Genomic DNA, 24,969 nt, shown 5'->3' with positions numbered 1-24,969 from the left:
TGTATTTTTTCCATGCTCAGTGTTGAAGAACTGCATTTGCAAAAGTATTTGCAATGAAATCATGGATCAACTTTAGATTCTGTGTTTCCTCCTGCTCCTTCTTATTTCAAGGATCTCCTTTACTCTTCACATTACAAATCACCAAGATGTACAGTAGTTATCAGCTTCCTGCTATGTAAACTGTTCATGCTTGCCATGCAGTGACCTCTCTGTATTGATTCAAGACATCTGACAGTCTGCACTGGTGTCTTTAAATTCATGGGTGTCTTCTTTCTCTTCCTGCTCTTTTGATCAGTCTCTTTTCTCCCCCTCACTTTTTCACAGGTAGCTATGGAAAGCAATAGATCTAGATTTCCACTGCCCCTGAAAAGTAGTTCACTGGGCTCTAAGCTTTAAAGAATTACATTTTCCCACCAGCTGTTTCTTTCCCACTTAATTTGAGTACAGGAGTCAGTACCACGTCACAATCAATAAAATGGCATCTGAAGATTTAAAACCTTCCAGCTTCACTACGTAGAATCTCATGAAGCTGAACCATTTTAAGCTTTAATTTAAAGCAAGGATGAAACTATAATGGTTTGTATTCACCCTAATACTCTCAAATGCTTTTCTTCTTTTAGCAATAATTATGTTTTTAAACACCAGAAATATACCCACTTCAGTTGCATGAGATAATTATTATACTTTGCCTTGAACTAGAGCATTAAGTTTGGAAAACAGAGAACTTTAAAATAAGTTCTGAAACAAAAGTTCATGATCACTTTGATATATAAGAAGCAATACTGAACTGTAGCCCCACAACCCTTGGAAACTTACACGTTATACTGCTTTCAACAGCAAAAATAAAACCATCATCTAAGGAACACTTGACCCCTAGCATTCCATTTTTATGGGCAAGTGCTCTTCCAAAACGGAATTACAACAAAACCAGAGACATTGCAGGGACATTTCTTCCTGTGTTATTTTGTGGTAAACTTGCCCATTATGGCACCCTGATATTAAGACATAGAGATACTACTGCATTCCAATGGTATGGGATAGAAGAGTGATCAAGAATGCATTAACGGTCTCCCATATTGGAAAAGCAGAGATTTTAAAATTTTATTTTAGACAGCTTTCACCACAATTTGCTTCAGTTAGAACGCACCTATGCAAATATTCTCTCCTTTCTCCTACCCCTCCAACTACTTTCTAGTTACCCTATGCCTATTTGCAGGGTATAATGTGTCTTTGGTAGGAAGTGCACTATGGCTGCTTTCCAGGTCAAAGTGGCAAAAAATTGTAAAGGAAAGTGTATATTCTTATTATTCACATATCAGGATTTCATTAAAGAGTGTTCTCAAATAAGCGGCTCAACAGATAAATGCAGAAGTAAAAGGGAATGGGAGCAATGGCTAAAGAAAAATCCCACCACCAGCGTACAGATAGTCAGATTTAAGCAGAAATGATGCAGCAAGTAAAGAGACAGCGTGTCCTTTCTTACTGTGTTCATTTACTTTGAGGTCTGCTGTCATTCTGAATTGCCTTTAGCCACCTCAACTAACCAACTCTTTTCCTGTTTACCTTTGAGATGGAGATATGTCTGAGTAAAGTATACATACAGGTGTTACTGGAACGTGTAGAGAAATCAAATCAAGGTAAATAATTCAGAATAAATGCTTACAGTAACCAAATAAAGGAACAGCCAGCAAGAAGAGCACAGCTGAACAGTTGCATATGATTATACCAGCTTTTTAATAGGGGCGGTATGAAAAATTGGAAAGTAGTAAGAACTCATAATACCACTGTTTAGTTAGGTTTTTTGGGGGGGGGGGAGGAAAGAAGGAATTAATGTTTGATACATATATCTCAGTTGTTGCCATGTTGATGTCTGCTCTCTTTTCCTCACTCATCTGTTTTATCGCAGGATCGGCTTTCCCAGGGTGTGATCTTGTAAAGATGCGGTATGCACATGAATAGCAGAAACACTTGAGTGGGGCAAACTATACAGATTTTTCATGCAATCCCCACCCCACCCCATGGCCAGGCAACATTGGATGGAGGGGGGGAACACTGTTTGCACCCATTTGATATAACTACATGGGATTATTATGGAAGTATGGTTGCTGAAGGTAAGAGTCCTTGTTTAAAAAACAAATTCCTAACACCTACAACTGGGGTCCATGAGGCTCTGGAGAACAGGCTGCTCCTCTGTAAGAGTCTGCTAATTCAAAAATTCCCCAGCTGGGGCCCATTTACACAGGAGGTTTATCCCACCACTGCTGCAGGTTAAAGTCATCCATGTCACATGATGTCATTGCCATTTCGAAGCAAATCCAACCTTTCCAGCTGAAAACCCACGTTTTTTTGGTGGGTTTTGTGCCTTATTTTTCCTTTTGTATGCATCCAGCACCTGGGCAAATTCCCTCTTCATCACACCAGTTAAAGCTGCAGGAGCCCTGCCCTCTTTTGTATCTGGTTACTCTAGTATAGCTCATGAAGCTTTAACTGCTGTGATGAAGAGGGAATTTCCCCAGGTGCTGCACACATACAAATGACACCTGCCGAAATCCCCTTTTCTACACAACTGAAAGATAGAGGAGCACTTTCCTCCTTTCCATACAGTCACCCTACAGTCATTGTACTTCACTGAGCCCAGGAGGGAGGAGAGCAGCGGGGAGCAAGCCGCCACCCATTTGCTGCACCACACCTAAGCAATTTATGATGCTCGTTCTACTTGCAGGACTCCACCCACCCAACTGCGAAATAATGCCTTTTGGCCAGTGCAAAAGGCATTCCTTCACAGGTGCCTTTTGGCCCAGGCAAGAAGTTTTTTTTTTTTTAATGTAAACATCGATTTACTGACTACCATTGGCTGCCAAAGAACCAAACCCGAATTGACGAAAACCCGGGTTTAAATGGAAGTGCATCAAAAACATTTCCATGTGGACAGGGTCCTGGAGAAGGGACAACAATAGATGCCTTCTCCTTTGCATAACTAGGGCCACAGCTAGACCTAAGATTTATCCTGGGATCATCCAGGGTTCGCCCCTGCCTGAGCACTGGATCCCCTGTGTGTCACCTAGATGAACAGGTTTGACCCCTGGACGATCCAGGGATAAACCTTAGGTCTAGCTATGGCCTAACCCTGCTTCCTTGATAAGATCCTCACACCCTAGTATTTGGTCTTGTTCAGTGTTGAAATTCATTCCATAGGAAGGTTTTCATTTCAAAATTCGGTGGGTGGCAAGACACTAGTACCACAGAAGTTCTGCCCAGTTCCTCATGTGTTTAGTTTTACCAGGAGTATGTGTGGGGGGAAAAACTGATCTTTTAATTTCACACAAAATCTCTGCTTGGGGTGTGGACACCAGGATAAAAGGGAAGTGCAATGAAAAAGATTTATTAGCACAGGGCTGTGTATGTGGACAATAGGCCTTGTGGACAACATAACACCGGGGGACTTAAATTAAGGCACAGAGAGGAAACATTTCCTCTAAATTAGAGGTTTATGCACCTTTTGCACTGTGACCTGACTGCACAACATAGCAAAGAAAAACGTAGGTTTCCAAAGGGTCTCATTCTGAGGTGACTGCTGCATGCTAGAGTAACAGTATTGCCTGAGGGCTGCTATTAGTCACAGGCAGAGAGAAGCCTTTTTTGGTACCCAATTTTCTTTTCATTTCTTTAACAAACCAGCTGGTTTGAAAATGTACTACTCTCATTTTACTGAGGAAGACAGCCTCAGGATATTTTCCAGTGGCTAAGCCTGTAAATTCATTGATGGCAACACTGATTCCAGGATCAGTCCACTCATAGTAGAATTCGGCCTATCTCCTCATCCCTTCCCTCTATTAAAAAAAATGATTTACAATTTCTTCTCAGAAAATAAGTTCTTTTTTCTTGTTTGTAGCTTTATTTCATTTTGCTATTGCTCTTATCTAACTTCAGTCAAGGTCTTGCTACTTGGAAATATCCCCCACTTCACCTGTTATATCTGACACCTTGAAAGAAATACGACCAGTGATAAGAAACACTATTCCAGCAATTCTGAACATCAGTTCTTTAGACTATGCAAAATGTATTTGATATGGAATGTGGTAATTTAAAACAAAATCCAGGCTTCACAACTATTTATCAATTTTAGTCAACAAAATATTGGCCAGCACTTCTATTGTATACTCCTTTTTCCAACTATAAAATATACACACCTGCTCTCAGTCCAAACTCTAATAACTGAGCCAAAGGAAGGGAAAAATGCCCTCTTAGAATTCCATGTGTTAAGTTGAAAATAGTAATAATTCTAGGCTCCAAAAATGGACCTGTGATGCAAAAGGTCACTAAACATTACAATCTGTTCTTTGTCTGAGGGGTAACCTGTTCTACAGAAAGGTAGTTTTTTGCAAGAGACCTACCTGCATAATTGTCCACAGCTGCTCATTGAAAACATCAAATAGGAAATACAGTGCACTCAAAAGTTCCAAACATTCTCTATTACATTTTATAGGGATCCTCTTTAATGGCACTGGCAGCTCAGTCTGACAGACAGACATCCATTCACTTCTTTTCATTCTCTATTGGATGTCTACTTTTCAACAATGGCCAGTCATCTTAACAAGTTCATATCAATCAAGTGTTCCTCCAACAATCAGCAGGAAAATATCAGGCTCAGTCAGCCATTTATTCCAAATCCTCCCTCTCTCTAACATCTCTTAACAATAATGGTAGAAGGACTCTTGCAGCACTGTAACAGTAAAGAACACATTTATCTATTTATTACCTTTGTTCTTCAAAATTGGAGGTGCTCAAAATGACTAGCTCTTTTTTTTAATGGCCATTAAAATAAATTATAAAAAAATGAACATGAGATGGCAAATAACGCCAAGTAACAAACAGGGAATCAGGCAGAATGAAATCAAACACCAACAGGCTAACGGCCTTATGGAACAAGGCGGTCTTTAGTTTGCTCAGACAGGTCACCAGGGAAGAAGCCAAAGAGATATCCTGGGATTGGGGAGGAGGGTGTTTTCCAATGCTTAGGTGTGGGAACAGAGAAAGTCCTATCATGCATTTTTGTCAGCTGAATTTGAAATGTCTGGCAAGACGAAAAAATCCCTTAAACCATAGTTAAGAGTTCTATATGCTGAAGCAATGCTGCAAGGAACCATCTCCCCCCCACTCCTTCCCCAGTATACTGCAACCAGATACTTCTGCTATAGAACTGGGGCCTTTATTGTCCTAGACATATAAGGACTGCTTGCCTGGATGTCTGCTATAAGCTATTCGTTCAAGGAAAAATGCCCCTCTTTGAAATGCATTCTCTATTATGCTGGATGTATCTGTTTTGCAGAATTGACCCTTTTTAGCCTAATTACAATTGACAACCCATTACAGTGTTTATGAACCATAACACTAATATGTGGCAGTGAGGCGTCATCATAAGAACATAAGAAGAGCCATGTTGAATCAGGGCAATCTAGTCCAGCATTCTGTTCCCAACCAGATACCTTTGAGAAGCTCACAAGCAAAACATGACAGCAATAGCACCTTCTTGATCATATTCCCCAGCAGCTGGTATTGAGAGGACTAGTAGCCATTGGGCCTGTTCAGAAGACACCTTAAACCCTGCTGGTTAAGGCTTTTGGTGGGATGCGTTTTGCTAAACCCTGCTCACTAACCCCAGTCGGACCCGTCTGCAACAAGGTTAATGTCTCTAACTGTGGGTTAAAGAGTTGTGTGCAACAGCACGGCTTGTGGTTAGTGCTAACCCCAGAGAACCACAGTTTCACTACCACAGAGCCTGAAGTGTCATCTGAACAGGCCCATTGATAGTCTTTTCCTTCTTCAGGAATTTATTTAACCCACTTCTAAAGCCAGCCAAGTTGGCCGGCATTACTGCATCCCATGGTAGCAAATTCCATTGTTTAACTATATGTTCTGTGAAGATGTACTTTTATCTGTCCTGAATCTCCTACCATTCAGCTTCTTTGGATGACCCCGAGTTCCAGAGAGGGAGAAAAAAAAATCTCATTATTCAGGTAACTGTTGTCCTCAAAGCAGGCGGAGTACAACATAATGCTGATTTCTTTAACTAATTTATACCTTAGGAGCGACTTTCACACAGAGCTTAGACTGTGAGATGTGATGGACCCAGAGCTATTTAAGTGAAGCTCTTTAAGAGCTCTTTAAGCACTCTTGTGCTTATGCTGGCTGAAAAACACCACCCACAAAACATCTATGAACAGTGATCCCCAAGATTAGATACAAGCTTCCAGTAGGGAATCACCTTGAAACTCTGTAAGGAACCATTAACACATTGACAGTATGACAGCATAATTGAGTAGACTTGGTGGCAAAACAAGCTCTATGATAATAAGGGATGGTTCAGACTTTCCCTGTATCTGAGCTTTCTCCAGGATTGTAGTAGTTCCCATTATTCTTGTCCTGATCACCAAAGCTTCCTTTTATTTCTAGAATTCATAAATGCTGCTGCAATGGGAACACATGTGCAGAGTTTGAATGCATACATCTCGATTTCTCAGTCCAATCTACTTCACAAGGTGTTTGAAGATAAAATGCTGCTCTGAGCTCTTTGAAGAATAGGCAAGATAGAAACAAACCAATGAACAAGCCTCACTTGGGGGTTTACATAATCACCCTTACCAGGCACAGCATCTCATGTTATCTGAATCTGGTAAGGGTAGTTTGTTGGGATGGTTAACAACCAGCCAGGATCCATGGCCTGTTGTAGTGTGGCTTGTTAACCACCCCCAACAAGCCACTGTCACCAGGTTGGGATGACATATGAAGTCACAGCGGGGGTGGGAATCAGCAACCTGGCACCCATGGGTGCAGCAATCCACTGTGGCTTAAATAAGCAACTGTGGGCTGTGGTGATTGGGCAAACCAGGTCACTATTTGTTTAAGCACCCAAAATATCAAGTTGCTGCTTCTCTGCGGAAGATGAAAGCAAGAGGGGATGCAAATAACAAGAGATTAGTCAATTTCACTTCTTTTTGACTCAATACTCTGAGAAAAGGCATGCCAATTTCACTTTTGCTGACAAAGCAATTACAGACTGGGGATAGGGATGTGAGATAAAGACAAAATGCTTTTGAGCGTTTACAGAAAGCCTTTCCAGGCTATCGTAACTACTCAACAGATTTCTGGGAGCAAGGTATGTGGCGGAGAGGCTGTGATTTTCAGGCAGGCCTGAGCACCGCTGTTTAGGACTGCAAACATTTATTTTTCTGGCAGGGCTCCTATGCCCACTTGACTTGTCCAAATTTAGCAGCTCAATCTTTTGTCATAACTCCATCATCATGATCAAAAACATAGACTGCTAAAATTTCTGACTGCCACAGAGCAGTTGAAGACACAGAAATTCTGCCAATTAAAACAAAACAAAACCACTGCTAGTGTCTATATTTTGAAAAGTCCTAATCACTACAACACATCAGATACCTGTTTCAAAACCTGCAGTTTCATATAATCTCACAGCTTTGCATTGTAATTTATTCTTAAATAATCTGATATAAAAATTCAGCAAGGTTCCAATACTGAGGATCCACGTTTGTAATGAACTGTTGTAACTTCATGTCAAAGCTAACAAGAGCTCTCAAATGCTGTGAATCCCCTAGAACCTGTAAGCACACCTTTTTAACTACAAGCTGACTCTTTCAGCCCATTAAATAGACCGCTGCTGGTGTAGTCAATAAAATGAGGATATAATCTCTCTGACAGTTAATTGAGTCAAAATACTCCAAATGAAGTGCCCTTTAGAAGTTCTCCCAGCCATGCAGGAGATGGCTATCTGTGAGCTTGTCCTACATGACTGGGAAAATGTTTAAATGACTCAGCTATATTGACAAGTGTTGACTGTGTGGGCCTTTCCCCCAGAATTGACACTGCACCAAGGAAGGGGCAGGATTTTTATTCCACAGGGAAGGCTTCTGCAATTGGATGTTGCCCATATGGTTAAGTCATTTAAACATTTCCCCACTAACATGGGACCTACTTGCAGGTAAGGAGCTCCCACCCAGCTGGAAAAAATGTCTAATGCATATAAGAAATGCTAAATTTATTTATTTATTTATTTTATTACACTTATATACCGCTCCCATAGCCAGGGCTCTCTGGGCGGTTTACAGAAATTCTAAAATTGAGATAAAAACAAGTATACAAAATTTAAAACTCTAAAACACAGAACATACACACATAAAGCATTAAAAACCAATTAAAAACTAAACATGTGGGTGATTAAGATGTAAATGCAACACTGCTGGATATACAGACCTTTCTCTAGAAGTGGGTGGTGGAAGGGAGGCATTGGAAGCTTCTCCGTCATCCAGGGGTCACAGAAATAGGCCTGAAGCCAAGCTGTACACTGTTCCAGTGGCTCTGTCATTTCCTCTGGGGATTCACATACTTCACAAGACACTGAGGCCTCCATAGTACTAGAAGAAGAACAGCATTAGCTTAATAGCTTTCATAGTCTAACGGCAAAATTGTTGTTGTTGTTTTTAAAAGAATGCTACAAACAACAGAACAGGATACTTATTAAACAAACCTCACATGAGTGAATCTCCCCACCACCGAATACAAAATCAGAGAAAAAAAATAGTATCTAGAGAAATGAGAATCAAATTAGAAGAAGGGAACTGCAATAAAGGAGCTCAGTTTCCGGTTAGAGTGAAAAGCCCAGGTAATCCTTACTTATGTGTCATATTATTCAACTCTGAGGGGGCTGAAATGTCTACTTATAACTTTCTACATCCATAATAAAAATGATTTCAAAGCTGAGAAGCTAAAAATATGTATTTTAGAAGGAAAAAAGTGTTTCCTCTTTTTAGCTATGTAGGCATGGGTGAGGCAACATTAAAAGTGTCAGGCATTTGTTTAGCAATGCCTATAACCAGAAAGCAAAGTAAACCACCTGTTTGGGAATACATGACAACTTGAGTGAAACACAGATAGGTAAAACATGGGTAATCACAAAGTAAAAGTGGGAGAAAATAAAAAGTTAATTCTGGTATTTGTATTTTCAGAAGACTGCAGTTGATAAAACATGCCACACACAGTACCCTTTGCTGCCAATGATTTGGAACATCCTGAACCAGCATGGAAGTGCAATAAAGAAATCTCTTCAAACACGTGCACCCACATGCACTCATACAAAGAGGTGTGCATGCACACACACCAGTTATAGTATACAAAGGCAAATATATAAGTGATTTAGGCCATGGCTAGACCAGGCCCATATCCTGAGATTGCCCCAGGATCATCCCTGTGCATCCAAATGACACACAGGGGATCCTGGGAGGAGGCAGGGACGACCCCTCCATTTGCCTGGGATAATCCTTAGGTCTGGCTAAGGCCATAGTTACGTATAGAGAGAGGGAGAAAAATGTCTCCCTGTCCACATTCTCCGTACCATTCATAATTTTGTACACCTCTATCATGTCTCCCGTTAGCCTCCTTTTTTCCAAGCTAAACAATCCCAGCTGTTGTAACCTTCCCTACCAGGGGAGATGCTCCAGGCCCTTAATCATTTTATTTATTTATTGCATTTTTACACCGCCCAATAGCCAAAGCTCTTTCTGCATTTTTTCCTAGCTCTATAATATATATTTTTAGGTGTGGTGACCAGAACTGTACACGGTATTCTAAGTGTGGTCCAAAAGGCTTTTGACAAAGTCTCTCACCACAACCCTGGAAGGTAGGGTCACGCAGAGTCTGTGATTGGTCACCCAGTGAGCTTCCATGGCCGAGTGGGGACTTGAACCTGGATCTCCCAACTCCCAGTCCAACACTCTAGCCACTTCACTACCCTGGCTCTGAGCAAATTTAGCAGTGACAAAATAAGAGGAGAGATCCTTTTATGGATCAATAACTGTTTAAAGAAGAGAATGCAGAATGTAGGAATAAATAGTAAATTCTTCCAATGGAGTAAATAGTGGGGTCCCAAAGGGTTCTGTATTGGAACCAATGCTTTTCAACTTATTCATAAATGATCTGGAATTATTAGTGAGCTGTAAAGTGGCCAAGTTTGCTGATGACACCAAATTATTTAGGGTGGTTAAAAGAAAATGGGATTGCAAGGCGCTCCAAAAGGATATCTCCAAACTGGAAGAAAGAGCATCAAAATGGAAAATGGGGTTCAATGTAAACAAGTGTAAAGTGCTGCATGTTGCAAAAAATAAATAAATCCCATTTTTGAGTATAAGCTGATGGAATCTGAGCTCGTGGTAACTGACCAAGAAAGAGATCTTGGGCTTGTGGTAGACAGCTCAATGAAAATATCAACTCAGTATGCAGCAGATATGACAAAGGCAAATTCCATGCTACACAAAAGTAGGAAAGGAATTGAAAATACAAATCTATAATGAGATCACACTTAGAACAATCTGTACAATTCTGGCCAATGCAACTAAAAAAAGACATTGTAGAACTGGGAAAAGTGCAGAAAAGGGCAACTAAAACGTTTAATGGACTGGAGCATCTCCCCTATGAGGGAAGGTTACAATACCTGGGATTGTTTAGCATGGAAAACAGGCTAAGGGGAGACATGATAGAGGTGTACAAAATTATGAATGGTGTAGAGAATGTAGATAGGGAGACATTCCCCCATGGGATGACTAAACTGGAGTCATCCCATGAAGCTGTCCTGAAGAGATTCAGGACAGATAAAACGAAGTACCTCCTCATACAGAGCATAGTTAATGGAATTCACTACCACAAGATGTAGTGATGGCCAAAATTTGGGTGGCTTTAAAAGGGGGTTGGATAAATTCCTGGAGGAGAAGGCTATCAATGGCTACTAGAGTCTTGATGGCTATGTGCTCCCTCCAGTGTCAGAAGCAGTACACCTATTTACACCAGTTGCTGGAAGACATAAGTGGGATGGTGCTGTTGCACTCATGTCCTGTTTGTGGTTTTCCCGTGGGCATCTGGTTGGTTACTTTGTGAACAGAGTACTGGATTAGATGGCCCCTGATCTGATCCAGCATGGTTCTGATTTTAAAAGTTCACTGTGAAATCATGGCAATTCACACAGGATCTGAATTTATTGCCCCAGACTGGAACCATTGGCTTCTGCATAAGTTCTGGATGGGGTTGCACTCCCTCTGAAAGATCAGGTCTGTAGTTTGGGGGTACTCTTAGATCCATCTCTGTCGCTGGAGGCTTAAATGGCCACGGTGGCTTGGACAGCCTTTCACCAGCTTCGGCTGGTTCACCACCTACGGCCTCTCCTGGACAGCAGATAGTTTTGCCAGGGTGGCACAGGCATCGATAACCCCAAGACTGGATTACTACAATGCGCTCTATGTGGGGCTGCCCTTAAAGTTTCTCCAGAAGCTGGAGCTAGTACAGAATGCCGCAGCTCAGCTGCTGTCTGGAGTTGCCTCTTTCCAGCATGTAACTCCTTTGCTGAGGGAACTGCACTGGCTGCCTATTCGCTACTGGGCGAGGTTTAAAGTTCTTGTACTAGTGTACAAAGCCCTAAACAACTTGGGACCAGGATACCTGAGGGAGCGTCTTCTCCCCTATCATCCTGCCCATTCACTGAGGACATGCTCCTGGTGGTTCCACATAGACCCATCGTCCGATTGGAGTCCACCAGGGGAAGAGCCTTCAGTGTGGTGTGGTTTCCCCCTCCTATGGAATTCCCTGCCTCTGGAGGTCAGGTAGGCACCAACTTTGTATTCCTTCCGGCGCCTCCTGAAAACATTGTTGTTCCAGGAAGCCGTCATTTAATGACCAGCCACTTTGTTTCTTTTAAAAATCTATTTCTGTGTTTTTATTCTGTTTTTATACACCGTGGCCAAATATGCCCTCTGCATCAACTTACTGTCCCAGCTGGCCATCCTTGCCAATCACGGGGGAAGCATGTCTGGGGGAATTTTATTTGCAGGGGTGGGTACATGTGGCAATCCTTCGTTTCCTGTCCTGGATTGGTTTTATATGCTGGATGGGGTGGGGAGGGGCATTCTTGCATGCCTCACAATAAACACAACATCTTTTGCACTACAAGGTATTGTTCTGTGTGGCTTTGTATTGTGATATGTGTGGTATGGATCTGCGTGTGATTGGGGGTGGGGGGCTGAGGGGCTATCCTGAGGCTGGGGACTCAAGATTTCCTGTGGAGAGTGACAAAACAACAACTACCACCCTAAGATCTTTGTGGGATTTTAACCAATAGCATCCCAGTACTGTGTGTGGCTGCATTTCTAGGTTGTACCACTACAGGGGCTAGCTTGTTGCAGATCTCTCAGTCTTTTGTCTGTTTTGTAGGCAGTGTGTGTGTGTTACCCTATATGAGAGTGTGTGCATGTGTGTGGTGATTTTGGTTTCTCACTGGCTGACCATGTTGCACGATTTCTATGGATGTTGCAGGAATGGCTGTCCATCTACTTGCACCCCCCTCCCCGCCCAGTAACTGTCCCTCCCCATCCAAGGCCAGAGCGGGTTTGCATGCAGCAGATTTTCTGCCACTTCAACTGGAATCCCTGGTGGAGATTGATCTGCCTATTTGGATACAACCAATAGCATTTATTAAAGCAATCTGGCTTAAGGATCTAATGAATGACAGGGCTCATTTCGTATCTCTTCCCTCTTTAGAGAGTAAGGATGCATCCACATGATCTGTGGGGCGGGGGAGAGGGAGCTTCCCCAACCAGACACTGGAAGATTTATTTGTTTGTTGGATAATGAAAAAAACAAATATGCCAGTCACAACATTGCATGCATGCATGCCCAGGAAAAGAAGAAGTCACATCATTCTTAAGACAAGTCTTTTGAAAATCCCTTCAACTTTACTATGTGGCATATTTCTCAAGCCCAATGCCTTCTTGGAACTAGCTCTCATTTTTTGGCTCCAAGCTAATGTGTTATACCACTACATTTGTTATTGGGAATATAAAGCCATAGAGTAGCTTGGGTTAGTTAATGTCCCACTTCCCTGGAGACTACAAATGTCTTTCTTTTCAACCTATCAAAGCTTAATTAAAATTCAGCCTGTAATTCTGAGCATTTCTCCACTCTTAAAAGGACACCTGCAGAATTTTAATCGTAGTAGCATTTATCTTAAATTCATATATTTAAACTTACATTAAATATCTCAACCCTTGGTTTACCCCACATACATTTCTGCTGTAAGTCTCCAATATAATGATTTCACAGTATTGATTACTTATTCATGGTTGATATGCTTACACGTTTGTTAATTCTGCAAAAATCATGTATTTCGTTCAGTTTAACAGGAATGCAATGCTATGTACTCGGTAAAGATCAAAAGCATTCAGGCTCAAGGGAAAAACACGAAGGCCCCAGCTAGACCTACGGGTCTAGAGCAACGGAGGATCTCGAGATATTATGGTGGTGAGTTTGTCCCCCTCTGTTTACACGTGAGGCGCGACGTCCAGGAAGAAAGAGTACGTCGCGACCGGCATTTTTTTTTTTTTACTAAGAAGCGCACAAGTGCTCTAGCGCCAAAATATGAGGTTTTAAAATAATTAAATAAATTTCCGCACTCACCCCACCCCACCCCACCCCCAATGGGCTCTGTGCCCCATGCGCGGTTCCTGGCTCCTCGCAGTTACTCGCGAGGAGCTGGGACAAACCGCAATGTGCACCCACACATTCTGCGGTCTTGGGATCATCCTGAGACCACGGAAAAAGCGCGCTTAAAGGGTAGGGCGAGATCCCGGGGAAAGGGAGGGATCATCCCTCCCTGCTCCCAGGATGCCCTGTGAGGCACACAGGGACAATCCCCAGGATAAGCTCTCGTCTAGCTATGACCACAGTTTACTGTTATTGTATTTTCTCCTTTTTAAGAAAAAAAGTTTTTTTTACTATTGATCATTGTTCCTGCCCTCCCTTGCCCCAAAACTCACTATTTTTAATAACGATGTGGGTGACAGTGAAGGCTTGGAATACTGGAGCCCATAAATCCAAATCATTATTAAGCAGTAGCATAATGTTACTCAAAAATTCTTGGGACTTTCCCCAGTAGTGGAATCTAAAAAATTACTCTTAACCAGTAAGCATACAGAGCCTTAGCCAAATAGGAAGAGGCGATACTCATATGCCTGTTTCTGAATTAAAACTCTACAACCACCATCAACCATCTCTTTGGCACATAAACATAAAGAATCTTCACACAGTTGCATATATGCAACTCACTTTTGGAGCGCTAATTCAACTATGACATTATAACTATAAGAGAGTATCTCAGATCACCACCTAACACCAGCCAGTTCTCCTGTCTTCAGGAAATCAAAGTTCATGAACAACCAGGGAGACAGGAGGTTCAGTCAGCAAACTGGGGTGCTAACTGATGGTCAGTCCAGAGTATGGTGCTCATGATCCTGGACTGCAAGGGTAGGCATAAGAAAAATCATGCTAGATCAGAGCAAGGGTCCATCTAGTTCAGTATTTTCTTCTCACAATGGCCAGCCAGCTGCTTGTGGAAACCCCACAAGTAGGACATGTATACAACAGCACCTTCCTGCTCATGTTCCCCATCAACTGATACAGATAGGCATGCTGCCTCTGATACTAGAGGTAGCATATAGCCATCATGACAATCAACTTCAGGCACAGAGAGTGAGTTAGGCTCGTGATGCAGGTCCAGTGTTAGAAGAATAAAACTGGCTGAGCATAAGAATTGCAGGACCACAGAGAGATCACTAGAAGAACAACTTGCTTTAATTAGAGTCTGCACTCCAAATAAGGCCTTTTATCTCTCCCGGCCCTGACTAGATCCTTAACCAGGTAGCTTATAAACCTTGAGCCGATCCCTCCAACATCTGCCATAGAGAATGTGATTCCTGATCCTGTAAACTTATTCCCTTACTGAACAAAATATGAAATATGAAAACTGTATCAGCTGCTTAGGCTGTGGAGCAAATGTTATACATTAATGTGACTTTAAAAAGAAACATGCTATATTTCTCATGTGAGTTTTAATAACATGTATTTATTTATGAATTATATGCATTTTAATACCACTCTTCTATCACATTCTCACGAAGGTTACAAAACAAAATAAAAAACAAACAAAAAGAAAATAATAAAAAGTACTTTTAATATCTAAAAACACAACATTAAAAAATCCTCCACAAAACATTTCAATGGTTCCTAACATTATGATGTAGTGAAAAATAAACATAAAACACAGACTATTAACATTCCATGTGGAAGTTTAAAAAGTTGTTGCATCAACACCTTAATGTCATTTAAATAGTGTTCTTTGATAGATGAAGGCAAAACTACCCCCAAAATTGCAGATGAATTGTCTATTCCCTAATGATTCCAAAACAATTACAGGATGCAGAGCAATCTAGTTAAATTTTATTCAAAAGCTTACTACACTTGTGTTTTCTCTTATTTTTCTATCAATGAAACCCAGGAGGCTTAAGCACAATTCATTATGTATGAGACCCAACTTACAGTGCTTGACTGTTGATTAATAGGAAAGTTTGCGGTATGTACATTTGCAACATTAGATGCATACAATATGCTAACTTATTCTTCCACTGAAGCTAATTATTTACAAAAATGACTACTTGAGACTACAATTTATTAAATGCATGCATCCAGTTTCAATTTGGCCCCAAAAGACAGTCTGGAATGAAGATCTTTTACTTGATGTGACAACTTCTGGAAACAGTGTTATTAATATTGTAAATGTGGCAAATAAAGAGTTCAGATAGCCTTATGTCTATGTTGAATTTGCTTTTCACAGCTAAATCAATGAATAAAAACTGCTTTTCAAGAAGTTTAATACCCATATGAGAGGCAAGTTCTTTTTGCTTAATTTTAAATTAACTTCTTAGAAACAAGAATGCATTAGTAATAAGAATTTTTAAAAAGAGCTTGGGAACTAAAATATACAGAACATCTTTTAACTATTCTTAATTATTTTTACAGGCGGTTCTTAAGTTATTGACGTAAAATTCAGTTTGAAGATTTTCTGAAGAATCTACAAAACGTCTTCACTATAAACCTGCACACAGTTTCCTGCTTCTGTCCATTTGCCTTCAATGGGATTTTAGTCAGTCTAAATTTGCTACTTTAGTTATGACATACATAATAGTTTTCAGGACTCCAAATAAAAAACTTTTCAGACTATTTGAAAACCTTGAATGAAGCTATTATTATAATAATTCTATGGGACAACTTTTCTATTGTGATTGGAAGACTGTAATGTATGTGTTTTTGAAACATGGGAGTGGTTCTTAATCATCTTCACTTAGAGCACTACAGTGGTTAACATAAAACATGCGCACATACACATGGATGTAAACACTCTCAAAGAATGTATGCGACCTACTTTTTTCTGTAGTCTTCCTGTTGCCACCTGTCGCATCCTGAGGGCAGTTGCCTCCACACCCTACGTGGTTGATGCATGTCACTACATACTCTTTACGTGAGACTAGTCTGACTCCTGTCTTCATATGCCAAGATAAGGAGTAGGGAGGGGAAAATCAATGCCAAAGCCCCAAAGACTCAACTGATAGCGTGGAAGGTCATTAAATGCTATCAACTGCCTTGAGTCATTAGGGTTTTGACTGGATCCTGTATAGAAAAAAAGTTCCTACTCAGGGAATCTCTATTGGGAAGCCGCAGAAGGATTAAAATATCAGTGGAAAAACTCTCAAAACCGCTATTACAAACGAAACCATCACAATCCCTCTTTTTGTATGGCAAATATCTAATTCGGACTTGCATGTTTAGTACACAAATACATACACAAACACATTCTCTTGACATAAACTCATATATGCACCGGTTTAATTTTAGTCCTTAGAAAAAGTTCTAGAACAGTTTGTCCTTACAGAATTGTATAAGGCTTCCACAACAGTGCCAAGGTCAGATTTATCATCGGCAATTAACTATGTGAGCTGTTGCTTCAGGGCACCTTTAATATGCACACCTGACTTTATTCATTTATTTTCTTAGGTTCTCCATCTCAGGCCATATCCTTCAACTCCACATTTTCCCACTGAATACCAAACAATTACCATCTGGTGCTATTTAACCACTGCAGCATTACTTCTGCCTAGGCTATCACCAAATTCCATGGCCTGTTCAGAAAGGAGTTGTTTAGCCCACAGCCTTCATTGGCATTCTTGCTCTACATAGCCAAGCTAGACCACATTTAATTATGAAAATAATATAATCTGGCATTTCCTAATCCTTTAAGTATCTGGGAGTGTGTGGGGGGGAATCACAGCATCTCTCATGGGAAATACTGTAAAATGGACTGAAAGTTACTAGTGATTTGTAAAAATGAATTCATCCCTTGTCCTTTTCCTCTCCTATTTCATCTAGATCCTTGAGAGACAAGATTCTGAGATGGATACAAAAACACTATATTCTTTTTTAAAAAAATAAACAAATTAAAATGCCTATATGAAGAGAAACATGTTGGCCTGGCATTGGAGATTGCAATTATCAGTGCCAGGCAAGCCTCTATTGCAGGGGAGGGCAACTGAGTCATCCATCCCTACTCCTGACCAGTTGTAAATATTGGATACAGAGTGTGCCCTGCAAAAATTGTGCATCATCTGATAAGTTAAGGAAACCTCATGACTGTCACAGCAGACAGGAGGTCCTGAGCCAGTCCCTGAAATAGAACATCTTCCTGGCCGGACTTCTGAGATTAACTGTGCTAAAACCACTATGTAGGAGCCTTGAGTCACATACCTTTTTGCATCCCAGGGCTGCCTTACGGATTCCAAACAAACGCCTGAAGATAATATAACGGGTTCAATAGAATCATAAGCTTTGCAAGGGATATCTGCTCAATTTGTTGAAAACTTTTGTATGCCACATTTCAAATGCTCAAGGCTCTCAGGGAACACATATTGCACAAAAATGTAACATCTACATTAAGTCATCCTTCACAAAGCAACTCAGACTCAATCACACGGTGCCTGCAGTCTCTGCCCAATATCAAGGCACTAAAATATATGCACAGAATCATAGGGTAAGAAACAATATATTTGTAAGGGTGTCATTTGAAGGCAGAGTGGGCAGCATGTGGCCCCTGCCACACCCACTGCCCTCTGGTGTGGCCCCCACTACACTGCTGCAGTCAGTATTTGTGAAAAGTGGTGGTGATTTTAGAGTTGTTGAGTGCTAAAACAGCAAAATTTAGCTTGCTTGTGAGCTAAATTTGACCATTTTCGTGTGCTGTAGCTGCTCCATAGTGCTAAAATGGTTATATTTAGCTTGCAAACAAGCTAAATTGAATCCTTGAAGCAATGTATAGCAGCGTAGAGTTTGTTTGCAACTAGCAAGCTACCAATTTTTTTTAAAAAAAAATCAAGGTACAGGGGCTCATGGGGGTTGGGTCCAGGGGTTAAAAATTACTCCTGTCCATCCCTGATTTAAGGTGTCACTTTAAATTGGTTGGAGTGTTGGTCTGGGACCTGGGAGACCCAGATTCAAAATCCCTACTCAGCTATAGGCTCACAGGGTAAACATTATTATTATTATTATTATTTATTTATATAGCACCATCAATGTACATGGTGCTGTACAGAGTAAAACAGTAAATAGCAAGACTCTGCCGCATAGGCTTACAATCTAATAAAATCATAGTAAAACAATAAGGAGGGGAAGAGAATGCCAACAGGTACAGGGAAGTGTAAGCAGGCACAGGGTAGGGAAAAACTAACAGTAGAAAGTAACAGTAGAAGTCTGCACAACATCAAGTTTTAAAAGCTTTAGGAAAAAGAAAAGTTTTTAGTTGAGCTTTAAAAGCTGTGGTTGAACTTGTAGTTCTCAAATGTTCTGGAAGAGCGTTCCAGGCGTAAGGGGCAGCAGACGAAAATGGACGAAGCCGAGCAAGGGAAGTAGAGGCCCTTGGGCAGGCGAGAAACATGGCATCAGAGGAGCGAAGAGCACGAGCGGGGCAATAGTGTGAGATGAGAGAGGAGAGATAGGAAGGAGCTAGACCGTGAAAAGCTTTGAAGGTTAACAGGAGCAGTCACTATCTCTGCTGAACCCTTACATGGTTGTTGTAAGAATAAAATATGGGGAAGGATATATGTAACCTTCAGCTTCTTGGAAGAGAGGTGGGATATAAATGTACTAAATAAATATTAATAAGTGTTCATCAATGCTCCTCAAGCAATAGGTGTCACGTTGCTACAAATTAGGGTATTATATTGCTGTGTATTAGATAAATTTGTTGAGCTGCTAGATACTTTCACTGCATTACTCAATGTGGGGGGAAGTAAAAAGAGTAACAGTTCTTCATATGTGCACAAGGAAAACAAGAGGACTTTTAAATATTATTTTGAGATTTCTTGCATTTTCTTTGTGTTCATAATTTATTAAGAAGGTGCCTTATACCAAGTCCAATCCTAGCTGAAGATACTGGAGATTGGAACCTGGGACCTTCTAAATGCTCTTGGCTGCTCAGCTATGGCTCTTCTTCTTCTGATAAATCTCGATATTCACCAGCTTTGTCATTTACATTTCTTTTTTTTAACATATGATGCACTGAATGAATGAATGAATGAATTCTTTATTGCTAAAAGCGATAAGCCATCACAATTCGACATAATAAAAACAAGTAAAAAGATAAGCTAAAATAAATAAGTTAAGTTAAAAGTGGATAATAAAGAAAAACCACATTAACATACATTAGGAACTCGTGAGTGGGGAACTAGATCAGTACATATACCAGAACATAATCTCCAGCTCTCCATTATGAAACTTGTTGGGAGTCTTGGTGCCTAGCTCTCAACTTACTTGCAGCTAAGGCAAATTTTGCATTATGAATATGGTAGTGTAAGGTTTATTATTAGAGATCTACCAGACTGATTTTGCTCATTTTTGTTTTAAAATGAAGCTTGAGCAGTGTAGACATGCAGAAAATTTTGAAACTTCAAAATTCAAAGCTCAAGCTTTAGACAGTATGTGAACAAGAATAGCTTCTCTCCCAGAAGCAAAAAAAGGTGCTTCTTGCTGTTGCCATGTTAACAAGTGAAACCTCTTTGCCAGAAACAAAGATGTTGGCGCCTGCTGGTCGGTTTTTCTCTCCCTCCCCTGCCTCCACATTAAAAACAAAAATGCCCAACCTGGCCAGAATCAAAGATGGTGTGACCTTCCATCACCCCTTCAAAAAGAACAGCCTGCCAGAGACAAAGATGGCTCCCACTGCTGTGATTATCCATCCTCCCCTCAAGTACTGTAGATATCGCGCTTTCAGAGAAAAGGCTTCTTCTGATCAAAAGTTAATGAGAGAAAACTTAATTGATATAAGAAGAGGGAAGGAGGCCAAATGTGGGCTCCTGGAGGTGAAAGAACAGGCCCTGCAGTTGCCATGGAAACTCTCCAGGCCCTCCTCTTCCCCTCCCCTCCTTCCAAGTGAATGTGAGGGGGGAATACGGTTCATTAATGAATAGAACACCATCAAACCCCCCTCAGAAAAAGAAATAAATGGTAATAATGCCCATTGGAATGTATAGCAACCGCCCCCAATACCCCTGATCTCCTCTTTCACCTATCTTTACATGACCACCCTCAAAAAAAGGCATCCTTTTTCCTCCTCTATATCTCACAGGTGCCCTGCCAGCCACATGCAATCATCTTTTTTGCCCCCCTTTGCCCCTTTTCTTTTAGAGTTGGGCTCTTCAGCACCCTATTGTTGCTGCTTCCTCAATTCCCTTCCCCAAGTGTCTATTTCCAAAAGTGCTTTCTTTCCAGCCAGCCTGAAACAAATTTAAAATAACAGCAATCATCATCATCGTCTGAAGGCAAGTGTGCAGGCTGGGAAACAGCAGCCCCATGAATATGTTACCTCCTCCTGGCTTTGCTCCAGCCTGAATCTGGAAGGCACATGGAGCAGGCACAGAACAGGCTTCTCCTTCCATGGAGTTGGGAGCGCATCACCCCCATCATCTGCTGGTACAGTGACTTAAAAAGTCCAACTCCTCTCCGGGGTGGGATTTTCTTATCGCCCAGTGCTACCCAGAATTGCAATTTCCAGTATGTTTGGCTATCAGACTACTAGTGCTTTAAATTAGTAGATTTATATCTATATCTATATAAAATAGGCATAGGATTTATTTGTTAAATTTAAATTCCATGAAGAGCTCAGAGGGGCTTACACACAATTCCCAGGAAGTCTTCCATTTAGGTCATGGTCAGAGCTAGTTCTATTTGTTTCAAAACTGTGTCATGTAAATCAGAACAATCCCTGGCTCTCACAGCAAAGTTTTTGAATGCTTTGGGGTAGGATCATACACACATGCACACATCACATTATTTCCCATTTCTTGATTACTCATCACTTTGCAATATAGCTCTCAGTTGAATACATGAAGTGCCTCCCATTGAAAAAGTATAGTGTTGGAGCTGATGTTGGGTGATATGGAAGTTCTTCTAGTGATTGATCTTGGATGGCTCACTTGACGTAACATCAATGTATAAACTGCAAATGAATTGGACTCATGTTGTTGCATTCAGAACAATTGTAGCATTCAGAACAATTGTGTTAAAAATAGGGCAAAAGGATGAACATTTTTAAGCAAGTGGTTTGATGGTCCAGATGCTACAAAAACAACACATTTTGCTCAAGTTAAATCTGCGACCCATCAATGTCTGCTGTTGTAAAAGTGTTTACAGGTCATCCAACTAATGCTGAATTTACATAAATATATTTTCCAGTTAAATGTAAGAAAATCTTTTTCAAAAAATATATATGCAATGATAACAGGCCATCTTCCACTAGGTTTAGCTGTGTTTGTGTTGCAGTTCCATTAGAGCACATATGACATTAATAAATAACATTGCCACTTACATGCCTTTTTTGTAAATTGGTTTGTTCTGTTCTGTATAAATAATACAAATTTCTCTGTTACAAAGTATGTCAGATTTCCCATACACCCTCCTGCCCCACTCTTCCCTTTACCTATGCATAGCAAACAACACGAGTCGATGTAGCAGTTTAAGCTAGGAAGCCATTTATAGAACAGCTATAATAATAGTAAAGTAGCTGGTTAGCATAGCCAAAAAACATGTACTTCGGCATCTGACTTGTCTGTTGACCATATCCCACTAGTAAGAATAAACTTAAAATATCTAATGGATGCCTATTTTTTGAAAGCAACAATTCAGCATTACATTTTAAATCCAACTTTTAAAATTATGGCTTTTGGCAAAGATGCAGTGATGAACTTAGCAGCACAAAATATGTTCTACAACTACCAGTTTCTATACAACACTGTATGAAACGAATAAAGGTTTGTGCCAATCAGAAATATTATGAGTGGCTTTTTCTTATATATACACACTAGAAATCTCATTCAAATTCACACACCTTCAAGACTTCATCAGATATGTGTTGAAATTCAGACAAATATTTCTCTATGCCCAGGGTTACAGCCTTAAATGCTCCAACCCCTTCAGAAACATGGCAAGAAACATGTTATTGTGGGGGTGGGGCAGTGGGCAATACACAAAAATACCATTTCTTACACACCGTCAAAGCCTACTTTCATATACTAATGTGACTGGAACCAAATCTCTTGCAAATGGAATTTGGGTCATGCAATAGGACTTCCCCATTCTGTCCTCTCCCCTGAAGGCTCTCCAGACCACCAAATCTGCTTGAGTGTCCCCCACTCTCCAGAGAAAATACGAGGGGTGTACAGGGGATTCCAGGAGGGAAGGAGGAAATCCATTCTGCCAGCAGTGCTCTCCCACTGGTGGAATGACACAACTGGATTCAACCCAATAGAATCATAGAATAGTAGAGTTGGAAGGGGCCTAAAAGGACATCGAGTCCAACCCCCTGCTCAATGCAGGGGTCTACCCTAAAGCATAACTGACAGATGGTTGTCCAGCTGCCTCTTGAATGCCTCTAGTGTGGGCATTCAAGAGGTATCATGCTTTGGAATTTTAATGAAAAAATGGTTTTAGGTATTTTATATTTTGAGTATTTTAAATAATTTTGTTGTAAGACGCCATGGGTCTTTTTAAGGGAAAGGTGTATAATAAATTCAAACCCTCCTTTCCCCCCTTCTCCCAAACAAAAAAAAAAATTAAAAAATGAAGTCTGAGGCACAGGATGATGAAGTCCATTAATTTTCCATCATTCTCCATTTACCCCAGTGGGCAAGGATTAGGGCCAGTACTCTGCTGCCAGGGATTCCAAGGAGCTTCAGTCAAACATACATGCACAACAGGATAATATCCAATGTAGTCCTACTTAGAGTAGACCCACTGAAATGAATAGTATTTATGTTAGTCAGGAATAACTTAAGTCCCATTCATTTAAAATGAGTATCCTCTAAGTAGGAGTACTACTGGATACTACCTAGTGTCTTCAGTAGTTCTAAAGGTTTGTAGGGAAGATGGTGTTGTGCGTGTCTGTCATAGATAGGTACTTAGATAAATACATAGGCAGTGTAATCTACACTTTACGTTGTCAAATTAAATTTACTCTACACCACATTAACCAGCTAAGTTTCTTTTAAGTGGTTCCAAGTTATTCATTATTGTGCTTGAATAGTAGTATGGTGTTCACCATAGCTTCACTTTCTATATATTGTTTTCTCCTTCAAAGTTCAAATAAAATATTCACAAAAAGTGTAGGCCAATATACTTTAACATATCCCATCAAACTATCTCTATGGTAAATGTGAACCTTTGGTCAACTGTTAGAATTGCTTCTTAGTAAGTTCTAAGAAAGGTGTGTCGGCCTTTCTACCACACAAGGAATTTTCATTACAAAAGAACAACAACCTACAAAACAATCAGCCATAACCCTCAATGAATTAGTACTAGGAAGAAGTCCAAAGCAGGATTTTAAGGGTATATCATTTACTTTGTCTACTGAAATTCCAGGACTGATCACTTGTTCTGAAAAAATGTTACTGAAAATAAGAAGTCTACAAAAAGTGTTTTTGGATTTAGCTCCTTGCTCAATTTGCCTGAACAGTACGATGCAAATATTCACTGCCAATTAGTTTATGCAATTCAGAAAAATCTAACCCGCACTGCCAAGAAACAAACCAGAACCTCTAGAGTGCAGCTGGATCTGCAACCTACCTCCTTATCTTGTTAAGCCTGTAAGACAGCCTCTCTCTGCCATTTTCAATTAGATATACTTTATGAAAACTGTGCCAATAAGATACTAATTGGAGAAGTGAGAAGCTATTTGTATTTGAATATAGAACATAGCTCAAGTATATAGTACAGTCTAGTACAACAGGCAAAACACTCACAGATACGGGCACACCCTACAAGAGTTGCTGTATGACCCTCACCAAAAGCTGATAAGGAACAGGGAATACAGTAAGGTGTGTGTGTGTGTGTGTGTGTGTGTAAGTGAAATAACAAGACTAGAGTATCCCCAAGCATACATCTAATGTAACCATCCTATACATCAAAGCTTATCAGACATTTTGTATATTGATCCTAATTCCTTGTCTATAGACCAATGGCCAGCATTATTTGGTTTTAAAGATTCCCACTGCTTGTCACTATTGGAATAACAAACAAGGGAAAGGTAACAATCTTTGCGCCCCCAGCTAAGTTATTGGCCTTGAATTATTGACTTAACACTAAACTATGGTTTAGATTTATGTGAACAAGCTTCAGGCTCATAACCTCTCCCTCTCCTCTCTTGGAGAGAAGATTTTACTTCCATTTTTTAAAACTAACTGTAGTTTATTAAGCCTGAACCTAAACAAAGCATGGCTAGTCTTAACTATAGTTCAGGGGAACAAGCCAACTTCAAAACATGGTTTATGAAGTTGGTGTGTTTCCCTAAATGATAATTAAGAATGATGAATCATGGTTTAGGGTTTGGATGCAATGGTAAACTCTGGTTAATTACAAGAACAGAATGCTTTTGATTTCCTTGTAGCCACACCAGAGCAGGAGAGGAGAGGTGGGAGTGCACAAGCCTAAGGCTCAAGTTTCGTGTTACATCCAAACCAGGTCATTAAGTCCTCTGTTAGA

At 40.4% G+C, this 24,969-nt stretch overlaps 1 protein-coding gene across 6 annotated transcripts in view; it reads right to left on the bottom strand.

The window, feature by feature from the left end:
* MGMT (O-6-methylguanine-DNA methyltransferase) overlaps nucleotides 1-24,969 on the bottom strand; it is a 226,452-nt gene that overhangs the window by 52,205 nt on the left and 149,278 nt on the right. For all 6 annotated transcript variants that reach the window (XM_063132818.1, XM_063132822.1, XM_063132817.1 and 3 more), the window contains exon 4: nucleotides 8,275-8,435. In XM_063132818.1, coding sequence (XP_062988888.1) covers nucleotides 8,275-8,435 — 161 coding nt within the window. The remainder of the gene's footprint in view (nucleotides 1-8,274; nucleotides 8,436-24,969) is intronic.

The sequence above is a fragment of the Elgaria multicarinata genome, chromosome 8 (genome assembly GCF_023053635.1).
Source record: "Elgaria multicarinata webbii isolate HBS135686 ecotype San Diego chromosome 8, rElgMul1.1.pri, whole genome shotgun sequence".
NCBI lineage: Eukaryota > Metazoa > Chordata > Lepidosauria > Squamata > Anguidae > Elgaria > Elgaria multicarinata.
The sequence above is the reverse complement of the archived record's forward strand: the minus strand, read 5'-3'. Positions and strand labels throughout refer to the sequence as shown.